The 20,196-nt window shown below is 37.4% G+C and overlaps 1 protein-coding gene across 4 annotated transcripts in view; it reads right to left on the minus strand.

Moving 5' to 3' along the window:
* Positions 1-253: 253 nt before the first annotated feature.
* DCLK2 (doublecortin like kinase 2) overlaps positions 254-20,196 on the minus strand; it is an 85,507-nt gene continuing 65,564 nt past the window's right edge. For 2 of the 4 annotated variants that reach the window (XM_085313169.1, XM_085313168.1), the window contains 8 exons: positions 19,641-19,760; positions 17,414-17,560; positions 12,655-12,788; positions 11,359-11,436; positions 9,905-10,001; positions 7,908-7,988; positions 6,426-6,542; positions 254-1,769 (listed from right to left, as the gene is read on the minus strand). In XM_085313169.1, coding sequence (XP_085169295.1) covers positions 1,548-1,769; positions 6,426-6,542; positions 7,908-7,988; positions 9,905-10,001; positions 11,359-11,436; positions 12,655-12,788; positions 17,414-17,560; positions 19,641-19,760 — 996 coding nt within the window. In that variant the 3' untranslated portion in view covers positions 254-1,547. Of the gene's footprint in view, positions 1,770-3,903; positions 4,526-5,389; positions 5,473-6,425; positions 6,543-7,907; positions 7,989-9,904; positions 10,002-11,358; positions 11,437-12,654; positions 12,789-17,413; positions 17,561-19,640; positions 19,761-20,196 lie in introns of those variants that run through there. The other 2 variants (XR_014896842.1, XM_085313170.1) reach the window with 2 other exon arrangements.

Consider the following 20,196-nt stretch of genomic DNA (forward strand, 5'->3'; position numbering starts at 1 on the left):
CTGATATATTTTTAATAAATACCTCTAACACCTTTTAATACCTTACTATTTTTTTTTTGGTAAATGTGCCTGTAACTCTTTTAGTTGTATCATGACCTTAAGTTAGCACTTCTTGCTCYTTAATCCCATTTTCAAAAGTAAAGCACTTACTTTACTTACTTACTTAACTTACTATGTTTGGTCGTAATACCTATGTCTCCTATAGAAGTCAATGAACTCTAAAAGGTTACAAGGACATCAGATGATTGTTCTTTTATGAAATGTTTTTGCTAGCTACCTATCTATTCAGTCTTTCAAGAAAAAAATGAGACACTTACTTACTTACTTACTTTCACTGACAAAATGAGTTCTCATAGAAATAAATGACGTTCTTTTAATGAAGAAAGTTTATTGCAGGTCTTTCTTTTACAATTCTAGTAGAAAGTATACCTAAGAAAGACAATGAACTATGACAAATTCGTAAGAATGAGCAAAGGATGAGTAAGCTGAATACATACAATATTGAACTAAGCAATATGATAAAAACCTCACCTATCCTTTACTACAGATTAAGGTAACTCTTCCCCAATCCTTGTTTCCAGCGCCTGCACCAGGTGAATAGGGGATAGCACTGACAGACCTTGGAGAGCTGCTGATGGTGGCTAGTTGTAGTAGCTCCTCCGTCAGCTCACCCTAGAACTAAGGAACTGCTCCATCCATCCTAGGTTAGATAACCTGCAGCAGCCTTTCCATAGTAGCTTATCCAGTAGGTAGTCTGGCTCCGGAGAAAGGTGTGGAAGGGACTTGTGGGAAGGACAGAAAAGGACTAGAACAAAAAAGGCTTCCCTGACCGCAGTCCTCTTTACAAGTAAGTATCCAGTGTTCATGTTTACATCCCAAGTCAATTTATTTAAATTCGTATTATCTATGCTACCCTGCAGCCTACAATTCTGATAACAAACTTGATGATACAAAAAGGATTATCCCTCCCTCTATCTCCAGTGCTTGTCCTATGATATTTTACAGTTAGTCCACTAAGAAGATTCTTCATGAGAAGTTGCCTCCTCAGGTTCAGTAGAAACTTGACTGAAAATAGAGGCATTGGAACAGCAGGTGAATGCAAGTTACTTTCCCTTGTCTTCCTTTCCTGCTTTTCTGAGCATCCTCATCAGAAGAGCGCAACAGGGTCTGTTTGCGGAAGTGAGGCCTGGTAACAGTCCCCATTCTCAAATACTTCTAGAAAAATATGGTTAGCTACACAGTAAGTTAGTCTACTTAGAGCCCAAGGCTGTGTGAAATGCAGGAAATTAAACTAACACAGATAACTTTGAAAAAAAAAAAGTCATCATCTAAAAATACCAGACTCTTTCCCCTACTGCTGTTCTCTAGACAGGGGCAAAGAGCACTTACTTAAACACAGGTTCACTCGCCCACTATTACAAGTTCATGACAGSCTGCCTTGGCCTCGCCACAAGAGGGTGCAAGCAAACTGAAAACAAACTGTTGCGAAGTAAGAGAAACTGTGAGGAGAGCGCAGGGAGCTTCAGTTGGATTTGGTTTGGTCAGTCCTACACACCAGGCTGAGCCCCAACAAACTCGGGACATGCTGGGGCAGGGAGTGCGGGGGAGCTGCCTGGCACAGCAGCGGCAGGGGCGAGGGCCTGGGCCCCAGCCGCGCGGGGATCATCGGCTGCAGCAGCAATTGCAGAGGTTTGCTCCAGTCCAGCTCTACCAGAGTCCTGACAGCGCTTGCTGCAGAAAATTTGACTCTCTTTATCTAGAGCTGTGTTCTAAAAACAAACAAAAAAACAAGGCAAAACATAAAAAGAACAGTTAAATCAAAGCCCTGTGTACTTCAGGCGTAGGACAATATCTACAAGACATTGAGTGCATGCGTTAGAGCCAGAAAAAAGGAGAAATAACATTAGAAATCATACATAACTAGGTTTTTGTGGTGCTGATTTTGGAAAAAATCTAAGGAAAAGTTATCATCTTCCAGATATACTTTAGCCATAATTTACATTTTTGCCTTGCAAGTCTGATGTGGAAAAGAGATGACACAAATGGTTACAGTGTGGTCTGAACTGTTCGTATTAATTATTACAAAGATTTATGTGCCTCTGTGTTCATAAACATACTTGCTCATGTGATACCACATTTTCATATAAAAATAATGCATGTTTCTGCTTAAAAAAAACCCAAAACATATACAAACATGAGGAAGTGTAACATACAGATTTGTGTGCTTTTGAAGAGAATTGAGAGAAACCTAGGGAATTTTTTTCTATTTTAAATTAGAAGCCTTTACTGCTTATTGTTGAGAGAGGGCAAATAACTCTCTTRAAGTTGACAATACAGTAGCAAAAATGTGTATTTTTGATTACTAAAAACATAAGTGTTGTTTAACAGAATGGACTAGTGGGTTAGAAGGGAAATAACTGAGAACTTACTTACTTACTTACTTCACTTCATAGTACAGTCCTGAAGCGCTCGCTACTTGAACTTCTAGAGCACGTGGTGTATCATCTGCCAAAGCAGGTGACTTTCATACTTTCACGCTTTTGATTGCTCAGGACWCTCTTTTCTAATGTGAAAATTTCTGTGTATTTTTAGTGGAATTTGGCTAATAAACCTTTCACTAAAATACACAGTCTCAGATACTGAAACAATTTGCTGATTCAATTTAAATTCAGCATGCACTTTTTTCAGATGAAGTAAGTTTTTAGCACTAAAGTCAGCAAGGAGATGGCAGAAATAGGATAACTACCATCTTCTCCAAACTGGTCATACAGCTTCGTAGTAAGACTTGCTTCATTATGGGATACCTAAATTCAATTTTTGCTTTTACTGACTTGGCAAAGAGAGATAGTTCAGTATCTACCTCCAAGGTCTCAAGTAGAAGACTTCTACAGTATACAGGTGTAGGAAGGGTAGGTTGTTCTGGAATCATCTTGAACTCTCCTGTTGAAGCTGTTCTACCTTGTGTAACAATTTAAACTTAAGCAAAAAAATAGAGCCAGTTACTCCATTCTCCCCTGTTGATGAACATGCCCTTTCCCACTGACAATTCCCTCTGGAATTGAGCAGTTGCTACAATGTAGAACACAGGCAGTGGAAGACACTGATCACGCTGGATTTCCCTAAAGATCAGTGAATGCAAGTGTTGTTTTGGATCAAGGACAACAGGGCTCCTCCTACACCTGCTTCCTACCTATCAAAATGGTGCTGCCAAGACCTCGCCTCCCTCTATTTTTTAGATTTAACTCTGTTGTGGTTTGTTAACTCTGTGTTTTGTGCGTAGGTCACYGACACTACGACGTGGGACTCTAGCATCAAGTACAGATGTGGCTGTATGCTGGGAAAGGGAGGCAGCAAGCAACAAGGGGCCCCCGCTCCCCAGGCCTTACTGCCTGGCCTTTTAAGACTACAGTACTGAGGATTAGACCCCCAAAAGCCTAAGTAAGTATACTGAATTTAGGATATAATTTTTTTTCCAGTTAGGACAAAAGATAGTATACTACATGCATACAAGTATAGGAGAAAATTCAATGTTACATTTGAAGTCTCTGCTACAAAGGATATACTTCGCAGAGGAACTGTACCTAGGCTCCTGAGATTAGCTGTGATGTGCAGTAGTTTCACGGTTATCGATGTAGCTAAATTGGCAGGTTTGCATGTCCTTGTTCATTCACTTGCTAGAGAAAGAATTGTGAAGAAACAGATTCCTGCTATTTCTGTGGCAGGCTACGTTACTGCACAACGGAAAGAAAATGCTTTCACCGTTCACACTGAATGTGATGTTTCTCATGTGCTCTCCTCACAGCAGCCTCCGCTGATACTCATTCCTTGCATGCAGCAAGACAAACTATGCAATGTGATTTAGGATTTTTTTTCTTTCTTTTTTTTTCTTTCTTTCTTTCTTTCTTTTTTTTTTTTAAGAATGAGTTAGGAGGTTTAATCAAATGTTTCACTGTTCCTAAGGAGGAACGTTTTTTTTATTATTATTATTAATTTAGGACTGATTAACTTTTGAGTAGCTCTGTGATACACATACTAGTTTCTGCTTCATAAAGTCGATCTTTTCACTTGTCATGCAATTCTACATTTTGTTAGTTTGGACTACTGTCTATGTCACATTCACAAGGAGTGTACACTGGTTGTCAGACTCTCTGAACCTGGGTATCTAATGTTTTAGCTTTGCAGAGTGAACAGCAGCAGATGTGTACTTTTTCTAATTCCTTTCAGAGATTGTAAGATACACACCGGCATAAAATAATTCTTGTGGCAATAGACCAAAATATGTTTGGGGAAGCAAAAAATAACTAGTACGTTAACATTACCTTAGAAAGTTTCAAACATGCATCACTAATACAAGRAACTTTTTCAAGTGTTTAAAGGATTTTCTTTTTCTGTTCTCGTGTGGCTGTAAAGCTCTTTCTTTCCATTTCAGACTGGCCGAGTTATTTCTCCTTTCGATAAACAGAWCTCTTCTTTCTTTGTGCAGCAGAACAAAGCATTGCAGTTAGTACGTACCATTGCCTTGGACCTACTCAGAGGAAAGCAATGCAGGCATTGGGGAAGGAGGAAAAGGAAGAAAGCAAGGGACAGAAACTAGACTTACTTTAAGCAGAACCAACACCATTGCAACAAATTTAGATTTACAGAACATTTTTAAATTCAGTTAAAAAAAAAATCAGTTATGACTTTACAGCAACATGCTTTTAGGAGCAGAAGTAGTTTCCTGTGTAAAAACACTGAAGTAGATATGTGCAGTTTTACTTATCTGCCACATGATGGTATTATCTATCATCAGCATAAGCCAGATCACAATATTTGAATGAATKAATTAATGCTAAAAGTAATTTAAAAATATTCCTCCTTGAGTAAAAATGAGGGTGAAATGATACAGCAATGCACTGCCAGACATGGGAATTACAATACTGTGCTTTCTAAATCTGAACTTTTCTTAAAACAATGAGCTCTACTACAAGTGTAGAACTTGTTAACATAACTAAATTTCAATGTCCTAGATAAACCAGGGCAAGAACAGCAAACTGGGGACCTAACCCTCATTATTTTACACTGTTCAGAGCAAGGAGTTAATTTTTCCTTCAGCAATAACTGGAAGCTGCATTCAGAACCAAATAGCTGTATGTTTTCCAACCTTTCATACCTGTTAGAAGGAAGTAAGGCAGGAAAAGGAAAAATTAAAATAAAACTTAGTTTTAATGAGATGTACTTGACTGGCTGAAGGGATGGCAGTAGCTAACAGGAAAAAAACCCACATCAGTAAGAAGCCAGAAGCTTTATCGTGTCAGAGATTTGAGATAAGCTTAAGTGGCATGCAAGTTGGAGAGGGGCTGAGAGTTAGAATTAAAATTGCTCTTATTACATATACTGTATTTTATACCAGGTTTCAGCTTCAGGCTTATCCATAGTCTCAASAGTATAAAGAATGAAGCTCTGAAGTCCCTCTCAAACTCTCAAGTCAAACTGTCAAATGAAATGTAAACAACAGCATCAACCTGAAATCAATCTTCTGACTTCTTTTTTGCTACCATTCTTTCTACTTTGAAATCTTGTGCCTATTTAGTTCACATGCGCTGTTCATGTATATGTATTTGCAAAAGCATATATACATATGCAGAAACATCTAAATTTACCTTCYTTTAGATGACAACAACAACTCTTTGTTAACATTAGTGGGCTGCACTTGGAGAGTACTGAATGCTATATGCTATGTGATAGTTCGATCTCTATAACTGCTGCATATTCTGTGCAGAAGTGACTGAACATTTACAAGTGCATTGCTTAGTACTGATAACAGTGAAGTCAACTTCATTTCGTCTACTGTGGTTCACATATCTGTCTGTCTTCTGGAATTATTGTTTAAATAAGTAAGTTCAACTATAGTCCATCAGGATTCCTTCACACGTTTTGAAGGATGTTTCCCATCAGGAAACAAATAAAACATAGCAGAGGTTACACTGGACAAAACACGGTAAGCAACACTATGAAAAAAAATTCAGATTGTGAGTCTGTTTACCCACAAGCATAGTGTTAGACAACAGATCAAATAATCCAGATTGAATAATGTGGGGGAAGAKGGGAAGATCTTAAAACTAGATAATTATTACCATTCAAATTACAGTTTTTATAATGAAGGATTTCAAATGGTTAATAAGCTTCATTTCACCATATAACTAACTACTTAGTGTTTATAGGTATCTGAAAGCTTGTTTTTATAGCTTCGCTGGAACACTGTGGTAGACTTGGTTGCTCTTGAGCAGTGATGGCACAATGCGCACTATACACCGATAAGGACGAGAATTAGAGACTGTTCTAGCTTTGGTTTTGCTATTCTTGCACTAAACATGCTCATAGAACACTGTTAGGAAAATATGCGAAGTATAGTATCAGTATAGGAAAGTACTGATTTCTCTTACCATGATGACAGAAACTCCAGCAGATGTGGTGTTTTGCTTGGGCAGKGTACTGTTAAAGTGCTGCTTCAGTTTACCTGTTACTTCAGCTTGCATATTATTCTCCTGGGATGCATCATCCTATTTAAGAATATATACAATATTCAGGTTAGAAGAAAAAGAAACCCTATGCTTGAAAATAAAACAAAGAAAAGGCTTTCAGTTATCCTGTGGTGCTTTCTTCTTTTTAGTTTGAATTAAGTGTTCAGATAAGCAGCCTGAAAATGAACGCCCTTTGCTAGGTAAGATACGGTTCAGGTGGGTTAAGACAAACTACAGAGGAAAGGAGCATAGCCACCACTGTGTTCTGCACGATTTCTGTTAAAATGCCATGTGACATGCATACTTTCAATCCATCTTATTTGACCCATTAAATGTAATGCCACAAGTTTAATCCACGCATAACTATCWTGTTGCAAACAAAAAGTGTAATTGTTATTTGGCTTTACTTACTTATCAGCATTTTAAATGGCCCACCATGTCCCAGAAGTGTGGAAACACTATACAGCACTATAAACATGTTTGAGAGGAGCACAGAAACACACTCATTACAGTTGTCTTATTTTAAGAGAACTCCACAAGATCTTATTCAGACCCTCTTAAAATGAGCGTGGAAATACATACTAGCTACTTACATGTAAACCTAATATTAATCAACAATAAACTGATTTTCAATTGATAAGCAATCATGCACTTCAGCTTTTCCCATTGCTATTGTCAGAAAAAGTGAAGCACATTTTTCTCAGCTTTTTCTGACAAAAGCTGAAGCTATCAGCTTAATGTTCATGGCAAAACCACCATTTTAAATTACATACTTTTTATTTGGTTATTTTGTTCCTCTTGTGAAGCTTGGAGYGCTCCAAAAAACCAGGCCATTGTAATTTGTTTTAAGTAGCGCTGCAGCAGGTAAGGTGCCAACCTCCACAATAGTGCTTCTGCATACATAGTTTGAAATGATTGTTTCCTGGGCTGAATTTGAAAGAATGAAAAAGGTGCTCAAGTTGCACATTTGCCTGTCATGTCATGTTTAAAAAGCAGGTTTCTAGCCACTCCTAGTACCTTCCCATCCTGGCCAGCAGTGTTTCAGAGCACAGAGCAGCTGACCATCTCTTCCTGTAGTACGCGGGATGAGAAGTACACCATGCTAAGCTGTGTTTTTCCAGATAGTATTTTTGCTATAGATTTTCTCCATTCCCTTATTTAAGTAGGGTTTTGACATTTCAGCTTCAGTTGTTTTGAGAAAAGCTTTCARTAACCACAAGGGATCAGCTGAAGCTAGAATTTCAGACCATTGCAATTCTCTTTTCTGTGGAAACAGAACTAGTGGATCAATAAACAGAAATGGATGCAATAGAATTGTATTACCACTTCTGAGAACTACATTGTAATGCTAATGTTTACAGGTTTAATTTCAAAGTAGAGAAAAGTAAAACRTAATTTACTCACTGACACCCAGGGATGGCTTAGTATCTGGGCTGCTGTGTATCGGGCTTCAGCATTCACATGTAGCATCAGGCTAATTAACTCCTAAAAATAAGAAGAGTTTCAGGAGAGTGGGGAAGGACATTCAAATGGAAAAGAGACTTTTTTTTTTTTTGCCTTCACTGAGCTCTTCCAGCAACCACTATCGAATTTTTGTACCAGCTAGGTGGAAAATCAACGTGCACTCATACCAGAACGCCAGTGTGACTTCAGTTGGACCAAATATTTGCCCTTAGGTTTTACAGTATGATAGACAGTATATGCCATATCAAGTTCCTTATTGTACTCGTGTTTCACTAAGTCTTCTGAAACCCTATGAAAAGGAAGCGTTCCAAACATCTGCTATAACATCACAGGATGTTCTCTGTGTAATCATGCAAGTGATGAGATCTAAAACAAACCTGGAACAGACAAGATCCTCTCCAGGCAGTGKTCATGAAGATGATCACAGTGCATTAAGGGCATAAAAAGAGATGCAAAAGAGCTCTTRTAGTTTTAGAAATTCAAGAAACTGCTTAAATTATTTGAAAACTATTTTCCTTTATGATGTGTTGCTCCAGAAGAATACTCATTTCACTAGCTAAGAATTGACTGGTATAGCAATAAGCAGATAGGAAAAAGTGCTTAGTTTCAAGTAAATGTTTAAATCCCAACAGATGTTTTACTGGAGAGTGGCTTTTGTCACATTTTGGAAGCACTACAGCAGATATCCTCAGTTTCACTGAATACTTCCTTGGCCCTTCTGTTAATGATGTGACTAGACTGCCTTGAGATTGGTGAACATTAAGAGGTCAGTGATGCAAAGCAGTCAGTGAAGTTTGGATTATACTTTCTTTATATGTTTATTCATTGAAGTTTCTTGCCTTTATGGCAGCAAACCTGCTGGCAACTGCCAACTAATTTATTGGTGAACCTCCTGGTTCTACAAGCCTATAAAGAAAGACCAGTATTTCCCTCTGCCAACTGAGCAAGTTCCTGTGACTAGAGCTGAATTCCTCCAGCTGAAGATCCTTTTATCACCGCCCCCCAAACTGTCAATTTCCATATTCTTAATAAAGGTATTTCATGGCAATTGTTCRCCTCTTCAGTTCTGGAAAACACCTTTTTCAAATGGATAATTGCATTGGTAACTGAGYGGTTTCTAGACCAGCGAAGTTACAGTCTGTGCAAGTTTGAAGGAAAAGGTTACCTCTCTGATCAAGAATGAGACACACTGGTCTTGTCTGTTCAGAATGTAAATCTGGAAGAGTGCAAGATGGCCGGTGCCTGGGAAAGTAAGTTTGGCAAATAGATACATTTGCTCTGTTTTCAGGTAACTGCCATTGGAAAACTCAAMGTAATGCAGCTTCTCATTGCCTGGATAACAAATGCTTGTTCTAACCTTCACTTACTAGTGAAAAGATCCTTGGAAAAATCGTTCAGAGGACATTACTGAGTTAACTTGTGAAGTAAGGCTTAAAATTTTGAGTTTGTAAGGGCAAAGATTCCATCATTTTAAGCACAAAGGGTGTTGCTGATAATATAAGAACTATGGCAATCAAGTTCTTGGAAGTTCTAGTTGGCTGAAGAGTGGAATTAGAATAAATAAGGTCCATTACRTTCATTCCACATGGCAACAATTTTTTCTTTTAAAAGAGTGATAGGAGGGAAAATTCAGAGAGACACTTATTTTACAGTTGTAGCATTGAATTTACTTACTTACTGTAACAGTCCACCATTAAGTAAACTGAATAATATGTGATTGATATTCTCTGGATTCAAATGACATTCTGTTACACTTATTCATTCAGACAATAACATGACGGTAGGGCTGCAAAACCTGTACTTTCATCAAGCACTGTTAAGCTAATTTAAAAGGCAAATTGCAAGAGTGGGTAATASTCTATTCTGCATCTCCACTAGGGCATAGTCTTTTCAGTGGCTTGTCAGAAACACTTTTCCAGGCTAGACAACATCTGTACCTTTGCCGAATCAGTGATATTATCCCAGTATGGAGAAGGAAATTCCAGCTTCCCAACAAGTATTTGATCAAAGAGGTCTTCCTGAAGGTTGTTTTCACTGTAAAACAGCAGTAATGRCAAAAAGACCATGAGAAAGAAAGAAGCTTGTCACACAACTATTAAATTTAGTTTTGAGATGGAGCAGAAAGAATGCCATCGTATCAACTTTTGTAAATGTGTAATTTGCAAGCTTATATAATGGTAGTCCTTTTGAGATGTCTTTGCTATAGTTATGCTGTCAGCAGTGATGAGAATAGAAAAATAATGCTGAGGTGAAAGGACTCCCACCGGAATAGAGACTGCACAGCTAATTAGATACAGTAACAAGAATAGGAAAGGAAATTCAAAAGTCAGTCAGTCACTTGCCTACCTAGCTGTAAAGGATCTGCCACAGAAAATAAATGGTAGGGGGAAGAAATGTAGTGAAATGATACTCTTTAGTGAAACTATTTTTGTAATGAACAGTTTATCTCTTGGCTTAGTTTTGCAGCAAGTATTTGTTAACCTTGGTTAAAGACCTCATTCTGTTTAGTACAGTAGGGATATCACCTCTTCCCCTCATTCAAAGCAATTATAATTGGTACAACGTATCCTTTGAAACATATGTTAATATTAATGATGAACTAACCACATCCAGAAAACAAATACAGACTTAAATGATAACTTTTCCATTGACAATCATTTATATTGTATTTTTCCCAGAATATTTTTATTCACTCTCATGATTTTTTTGTAAAAACTCKTAGTGTAATTATACCTACATTTAATATCACTTATAAAAATGAACAAATAGCATCTGCATCAATACCTTAGAAATTAAGGTGAGAATCCCTTATTAAAAAGTGTGCTAATTGCTTCTGATTCCCAAGCAGAAAAACTACTGCGTAAAGCATATTAATCATGCATACTGTGACACTGAGTAGCAAAAACCATGTTTAGTAACCCAATTATATGACACTTTTTTATCAAAAAGACTAAGATGATTAAAAATGCACTAAGCAACTTCTGTTACCTCAGTTTACCATTAACCTTTCCCTCAACACCAGCAACTGGTAAGCTGCTGTGTCCAAACAGAAACACTAGAGGGCAAAGAATACATGTTTGCTGAACTGAGAAATTCCCCATAGAAGACAAAAGGAAAAAGGAAGTAYGCTGTCTCACACCACCGTATCCCTGCACACAGCAGCAAGCCACTTGCTCCCTTCTTAAAAACAACCCCCCCACCAACCCAAAAGCTGGTAAGAGGGACAACCGAAGTCAATTGAAAAAGGTAACGGTAAAAATACATCAGTCTATTTCCGCTGTTCCACCCCTCCCGCCCCCAAAATCTCTTTTCCGAGGAGATAGGTAAGACTTTTATCTAGTAAAAATTCATCTCTTCACTATTCTTCCCTTTGACGTACAGGGCCACTCACCTGCGAAAGGGTGGAAAACCACACAGCAGTATGTATGTGATCACACCTGCAGCCCARATATCCACCTTTAAGCCGTATCTGAGGAAACACGACAGTGATGTGGTGTTACTCGGGCTGGAAAATGATCCAGTCAAATAAATGACTGACTGGAATTACATGAACATATATTGAGAATCTGCCCTCTCCAGAGTCTTCTGGATAAGCTCAGATTCAAATCAGCATCAAGGTTTCCTAATACAGAGTCACTGATGATAAAAGACAAGAACATGCTTTTCTTTTACTCCATATTGGAGTTAACTATATCTCTAACATTATCATGTGTTGCTAGGCAACAAGAAAGATCCCACTTCTCCAGCCTCTTACATGAATGAGTAACACAGGGATGATGAAGTGCACCTTTCTTTGAAGGCACAAAAATAAACCCCCACATGGCAGAGAGTGGTCTGCCATGGTTTCCCTGTTTTTTTTTTTCTACCCCATAGATTTAAATGTTTTATCCAAATCTCAAAAGGCCTAGTTGAAGCCCCCTTTGATGTTTGAGCTCACTGCAGCTCTGGAATATTTCTCGGTGTAACAAATGCACTGCAATAGTCAAACCAAAGCAACAAACCTCCCTCCAATGGGGAGACCAAATTAGGAATGGCCCCAGCAAAGACAACAGTCAGCTGGGATGGAATGGAGATCTAGCTGTCTAAATGGAAAGGAGACGTGTGAAGTTGTACCATTTTATAAAATACTTTGCATTTATACAAAATCACTCAATAAATACAGAAAAAAAGGGGTTTGTTCAATTAAACCAGCAGTTCACAAAGAGCTAATATCACGCAAACAAGATAGCTTGAATGAACATGATCTAATTAGACATCTTTTGAGAAAGGGTTTAGACTAGGTGGCCTCTGAAGTCTCTTCCAACCTAAATTTTTCTGTTTGTAATATACTGTGTGTTGTTGGTCAGAGTTTCTACCCAAGCAGATGGCACAGYTGGTACAATGAGGTGAGGCAGAGATCACACACCAGTAAATCYCACTGCACCAGTGCTGATCCTCTGGGAGATGGTAAGGAGGCCGAGGTGAGTCGGGGTGCAGGGCGAGTAGGGAAACTGGCCTCTGCAAAGAATTGAATGCTGCCTATTTTCTCATAGGCAGTGAGGTTACAAAAAAAAAGACCGAGGATCATCTTACCCTGTTAGGACATACATACTAGTTTTCATATTATTAAAAAAAAAGGGGGGGGGGGGGAGTGTACCTGCCCCAAAAAAATGGTTATAAAAGCTATGTCCTAGTTACTCATCCTCACCCAGTCTCCGCGATGATCTCTGGAGCCACATACGTGGGTGTACCACAGACAGTATATAAAGGTCCTTCAACCACAGTTGCAAGTCCAAAGTCTCCAAGCTTCAAAGATTTGGTTCCATCTGGATATTCACATACCTAGAATCAGCAAAAGAAAAATAGAATGGGCAGAAGGAAGGACTGCATTTTTCTTTCATTTGTTTGGAAAATAATCACACAGAAAATGCAWGAGAAAGAGGTAACTAACTTCCACAGCCTTGCATTGTAATTGGTTCAGTCCATGTTTCTTCAATATCTTTTAAACTACATATAGACTTTCAGATAACAAGTTTTCTCTTGGAAAGTTTAGACATGAGTAATCTCAATTTGAGAAAGGAAATACATGAAAACATTTTCATACTATGAGCTACTCTGATTTGGGACAGTGTAATCTTTACAAGCTCCTGAAAAGCCAAGAACTTACAWAAAGCTTATACAGAGATGATTGTATGCTTCTGAGAAATGCTAGGTTACTGTCTAGAGAAATTCAGAGTAACTTCTCAAGGTAAGTGCCATAAATAGCCAAGAAAAATGTACTAGTACTTGGGATGAAAATCCTTGATCACTCTATCWGTAGCTATCTAAATAAAATTATCTGCTAGAGAAATACAACACAAGTTTTGAGCATCTATACAACTACTGAATTGACTATTTCCCCATCTCAAAACTCAGAATAATTTGTGAGGGCTGAAATAGTTGAACATGAATAGACAGCTTATGAAAGTTTCTTCATAATTTTTATTCTTTCATATGAGCTAAGATGGGCATAAAATATTCAGCAGTTAAAAAAAAAGTGTTTATGTAGGAATGGAATGAGCTGTTGCTTAAATTGCTACAGAAAGCCCACTTTCCTTCTTTACCCTCAACTGGGTTTAATTCTGTGTTCCATTCACTACTGTGAGCATTTACCAACGAATCCTCATGTGCTTGTTTTTAGCCATGCAATTAAATGTAAGGGTATTTATAAGGTCAGAGCTACCAACAGAAAAACTTTGTAACAGGTTAAAACTGGGTGCATTTGTTTTTGACAATATCTATGGATACGACATTTTCCTGCTTTTTTGCAYTAGCGGAAAAAAATTATGCCAAGCGTATTAAAACCTGAGTTCATGAAAACATGAGTTGTCTGCCGTGTTACTTTTAAGTACAATGAAGAATCTGGGAATAATGCTTGTTAGATCATTGATTTTGCCAAAGAAGTAAGAGTCCAGATACCTTTTCTGCAGCATTTTACAAACATAGTTGTTTGAAGAAAACATAAAAAAAAAGATGCATTAGAAGAAATGATATTTGGAATCAAGCTTGCACTTGTCTTACTTATTTACCTTTTCTGATTCTCAGATTTCAAAACTAGCAAATGTTCAGTCCTTTTGGATAGCTTCCTGAGACCAATGTATGTTTACTCCTATTCATATGCCAAATAAATAAATAAAAAGATGGATTGTTCTCAAATGAGAACAGCAGGCTATCTGGACAAAGCCTGAAATTCGCACCAACTGCATTACCAAGTGGAATATCAACACTAATGAAAAACCACACACCTATTTACAAACTCATCTGTCTGCCCCAGCTGACAATTTATCACATATTATGATCACTCACACACATACGTATATTTATAAAAATATATATTATTAAACTTGTGTGTGATTTTTTTCTCTATCTTGAGGACTAAAGAACTGACTGTGAAATACTTTGGCTTGTTCTAATAAGCAACAAAATTGATTTAGTGTTATTTATTACCTGACAGTAGGACTCTCCTTCTGTCTACTTTCCATAGTACTAATTCACAAAACAAATGTGAATGAATACTCATTCACCAAAAAAAGCAAAGAGATTAAAGTTACAGTAGATCAGAACACTTCTATGGAAGTAGGAAAGTCAGTCAAACATCAATAACTACCCTCCTGAAAAAAGACCCACAAATAAAGAAAAGCTGGTAAATACAGTCTCAGGCTTGTAAATGTCCTTAAAATAAATGGACGGTAGCCACGTTATCCATGCTAAGACGCAATACTGTCAGATCAGCGCAGTAGAGATGATTCTTTCCCTCTCCAGTTTGTTCCATGAGATGACAACAGATTATTCCCCCTGCGAGAGCATGGCAATGCTGGCTGTTAAATTATGGATTAGGGTTAAGTTTCTGGTTGCTTGCTCTAGGGAAAGAAGAGAAAAATGGTATGGCAATTGCTTGCCATAGTGCAGCTGCAGCCAGTGTTCAATGGAACTGTCTGCTGGCTATGTAGGTCAGACCATGATTTAGCCTTCAGCAATCAGAGAGCAAAAAAAATATATATATACTGGAGTACTGAGCAGGTTTGCATATATTAAGAAAAATACAATATATTACAATCAACTGGAGCATAGAATTTAAAATGTGATTGGCTGTTACAAGCAAATTTGTTTAAAATATCTCATTAACTCAGCAAAAATCTTATCAGTTTGTGAGCTGCATATTTCATAGGCAAATGCCCTCCATGAGCTTAGTTCCTCAGTTGCAGCTGTACTAGTAAAGTTTCAATACAGCAGTGAGAAAGCYGACTGATAAGTAAGTGTCTCGATTTCTGTAAGGACCACAGTGGCCCTACCCAGAAACCCCAAAATGAATCTAGCACAAGTTAAGTTGCAGAGCACTGTACTACCATCTTGTTTTGTCTCACCTTTTGAAGAGAGGATAATATGATAATATGATGCAGATTGTAATATAAAGAAAAGTGTTTGTTATAGGACAAATACAGGAAAAATAGAACAAACCAAATCAGCAACAAAGGAAATATCCCAAGTAATCTTAGTTTGTTCTCACAGTAATTATTATTTTATTTTTTTAATAGTTACTGTGGTTTTGACAAGATCCAGTTTGTTGAATGTAGGGCTCTAGCCATCTTTAGAATGGCTGGACAAAGTTGGCTTCTTCAAACAATTGAATACCGCTAAGAATACCTTCCCTCCTTCCTGTGTATAAATTCATAGCATTAATGAAACATTTGTCCTCATTGATACGACTCCTTCATATGTGCTATTATGGGCATAGCTTATATTTTTGAAAACATGACTGGTGAAGAAAATGCAAGTGCAGCACCTGAATGATCTTGTTTGAAAGAATTAGTTACTTCTAAGTAAAGGTAGCAATGATGGGAATTATTTACATTTCCATGTGATACTAGTATTTTATCTTAACATGCATGCAACTGTCAATCACAGTAAGACCTGTATCTCTTGAATAATCTCTACACTTTCTAGGAAGAAAGGACAATTCTGCCTATTTATACTTGATTCAGTTACTTATGAGAGCTTGAAGTGTCTTCAGACTTGCTGTGTTTGAAGATGCACTGATAAGAAGCCAGAATTTCACCTTCATTTTCTTCAAGTGTCATGTTGTTTTGACCATGTTTTCCAAGAGGAAAAAAAAATCCTTTTGCTAATGAATTGCTTGATTTAGAATTTATAATATGTACAKCCTATGTACTTTAAAATCAGCAACTTAAATACAGAACTAGAATACTGTCACCATATAAGAAAACTGTGAAACGATCATTAAGAAGTCAGAACAATTCCTCTCACTATTCTTAATGGAAAATAYATGCATTCATACAAACAAATCTTTTCCTCAAAAACAAACTGATTTATTGAAGGGCTTATTTAAACTGCTAAAGGCTGTCAGTGGAATTAGCTGTGAAAAAATTTGATCATTCTTTTGAAAATATTTTCAGCTTATAGCCCTATCTTTGTAATAATTCAAAATCTCGGATTAGCCACAACTCCCACTCTAGATGCAACCCTGTTAAGCCATTAACAGGATTGACAAACACCAGAGGGCTTTAGGAAAAGCCCATCAAGTGTTGATGAAAACTACTAGCGCTCCGTAGCTCTAGCGAGGGAGATCACGGTCCCAGTTGCTCAGTGCACCACATATACTATCTAATACCCAATATGTAATACCTAAGTATCACCTCTGCGTATAAGCAAGATGAGTACCCTGCTCCTACTCTGTGCACTGTATTCTAAGCAATCCCCAGAGTAGACTTCATGATCATGGAAYCATAGAATGGTAAGGTTGGAAGGGACCTCTGGAGGTCATCTAGTCCAACCCTCAGCGTAGCCCATACAGGGATTGAACCCGCAACCCTGGCATCAGCAGRGCCATGCTCTAACCAGTTGAGCTAAACCTGCTCCCATGATAACTCTTGTCAGCAGACACACAGTTATTTTATGGCTCTGCTAAGAACAAGTGTAGTTCCTCAGAATGGAGGAATGTATGGAGTTCATCGCTAGGATGGTTAAGTCATCAGAAAGACGTTCTGCTATTAGGATGAAAGAGTTAAAAAAATTAAAAATAAAAAAAAAATCCCACAACATTGAGATAACTGTATGATATTTAAAACAAATGACATGCAGCCTATGTTCTCCCCCACACGCAAACTAGAATAAGTAGCTGAGATAGATGATAGCTTTAAAATTCATTGTTTTGTGAGACAATATTCCTGCTTATTCACATGCTAACCAATCAAAATGTTAATAAAGCTACGTCTAAGGATAGGTCTGAGCACAGCTCAATTGGGTTATGGTGATTGCTATCTCATGGAAGATGACTTATTTTACACATACTTATTCTAAATTAATATTCCTGCTGGTTCCTGCTCAGGTCCTTGACATTTATATACAAGCATTTGCATTAATGGGAACAAAAAAAGAAGACAAAATATTCGAAAGTAAATGGGACATACCAGGAGATTTTCTGGCTTGATGTCTCTGTGCACAATGTTAAGGCTGTGAAGGTATTTTAGCGCACTGGCCAGATTGTAGACCATTGCACTCCCATCTCGCTCTGTATATTTTGTAGAAGAAGTGATAGCATCAAATAGATCTCCTCCCTAAAGTAATGATAACAGATCAGTACAGGAAAAATAATTAAGATGCTTAAGATGTTTTACAAAAAGCCACGTAAACAACAGGCATGCTCAGAAGCCTGGTAAACACCTGGGAAGAAATAGAGCATTCACTTTGAACAACAGCTGTATTTGGGAAGGATGACCTTGTCACCAAGATACTAGATTGAGAATTGGGTCATCTACGTTAAGTTCTCAACTGTACTCCATGCTTCTTATGCCTGAATTTGGACAAATCACAGATCTCCTCCTCTGGCCTTCATTTCATTCTGCTGATTGGAAACACTCAGTTATTCCACCTCTCCACCTCTGAYTTGTGGCACATAATACAGTTTCCCTTTTCCTCTTCTTATCAGTACAGTACCTTTTTATAGCATAAATCAGCCCTTGATTTCAAGTAAAGCCTAAGGTAACATAAMTCAGCTTAAATAATGAAAGTTCCAGTGTAACACAGATATTCAGTGATTGTAACAAACTGTAAACTGGAAACACTGCAAATATTGCAAAAATACCAAATAAATATGGCTGAGCAAGACCAACACAAGCATTACATTCCAATGTGCAGAACCCACAGATGAATTCTGAGTGTGACAGCAATGTGGCATCTGTTTGGGACATGCTGTAGCTCCTGGGATACATAATAACATATGAACTAATTTCTGATACGGCATTTCCAGTCATTGCAGCAAATTTTAAAACATGGGTGTCTCTATGATGGTTACCCTGGATACATCTGTAGGAGTGATCTGCCTGGGCTGTGGGTGGCATTCCAAGCATTTCAGTATACATGGAAGAGAGGCAGCATTTCAGGAAATATGTGCCAAAAATGTCTTAGAAACTCTCTACTATATAAAACTAACTTCTAGAGAGAAAGAGAAATAGGCAGTTTTACAGAAATGATTAGTTCAAYAACTACAGATTTTCTTTAGAGGTTTACCAAGCGGGTCAAGTATTCTAGAGTGGGTCCTTAAATCTAACAATTTTAGGCAGAGACACAAAGTTAAGTGATTACTGAAGTGATACAATAATTTGTATCTGATATRCTGATCAAGTCTATACACAGTATTGCTGTCTATGTACACCCATATGCAAGAAAGTGCAATAACAAAATGTGATATATCTTGGGTTTTTGATTCTCAAAGTGTCCTCTGCAGTGCTGTGATTTTACCTGCTCTGCCGAAAACTTTCATTTCAAGTAATTAGGCAATCAAGACGTTGTTGAGAATTCCATCAGTCAAAAGTTYATGGACTGTTTTAGAGGTCTTACACATCTCCTTGCACCATGATAGAAGGTATATTTTAAACTTAAAAATGGTGCATTTCATTCAGTATCACATTTACTATGTGTTACCTTTACAATATTAACTGTCAAATCTCTGCTGCTTTTCTGTTGTAATACATGTAAAAGCATCATAGTTTATTTAAGGGGTTTGCAGCACAGGTTTTCAAAGATGATTTTAATGATGTCATTGGTTTAATCAGTTTCAGGTAGGGTCAGTGTCATGCACAATAAATGGGAGACTGAGATCTTTTCCTCTCTGTATATCCATGAGAGTGCCATCTGCTTTTTGGCTAATACGAGATAAGGGGAGCGATGGTTTGATTAAGTAAAAGAGGATTTTTTTTTTTTTTTAAGTTTTGATAGAATGTAATCATTTRAGTTTATATTATTCAGCTACCTACAGTCTACTACGATACATTCATTAAGTAGTTTCTGCCTTTAAATGCAAACAATTAAGCAAAAATATTGGTGAAATAAATGCAAGTGTTCTTCCCATACCTTCACATAACTATTASTCCCCCCTACAATGTAAATATGATATAAAAAACCCTATCCACTTTCTAGACTGTAYACATACTTTACAAAATTACCTAAAATCTGTGTTTGAATAGGCTAATTACAACTAAGAGACACGAATGCTATTGTCATCAACTGATGAGAGTATTTGCATGATTAAAACCAGAGGCTGTCACTGAATCTTACCTAATTATGTCTCCCAAGACCTTAATGTTCCTGGATTTTTCTCAGATTTCAAACCAACACAGACAGTCTCCTTAATCTTACCTTGACCAGYTCCATCACCAGGTAGAGTTCTGCTGGGGTGTCCATTTCCTCTATCAGCATAATGATATTTGGATGCTTCACTCGACGCAGAATAGATACTTCATTTTCAATCAGGTGTTCCTGTCCAGAAGAAAAAATGATTACATATATAAAAATATACAAAATAGATCTGTGTATATGTATATACGTACATATACACACACACACACATATTCAGATTTNAAAAAAAAAAAAAAAAAAAAAAAAAAAAAAAGGAAGTTTGAGTAGACGTGAAATTTGAACAGATACGAAATTCCCAATTCATTTTGTCTTTGATCAGCTTTTCAGTGAGCACCCTTTTTGCTGTGTTACTTATACAGTAGAGGGCTATTGTGAAATGATAAATTTTAACTTGTATTTTAGCCCAACTGTACTGCATCAGTGACCGAGTTTGATTTAAAATACCATATTCTAACATGCAAAAACCATGGGTCATCTACAAAGAAACCCCCAAACAAGTCAGCAATTCAGGAAATGCAGGTTATATTTTTATGTGCGTAATATGAGGGGAAGTTTA

Source organism: Rhea americana, unplaced genomic scaffold, assembly GCF_003343005.1.
Source record: "Rhea americana isolate MKP2758 unplaced genomic scaffold, rheAme1 scaffold_38, whole genome shotgun sequence".
Classification (NCBI taxonomy): Eukaryota; Metazoa; Chordata; class Aves; order Rheiformes; family Rheidae; genus Rhea; species Rhea americana.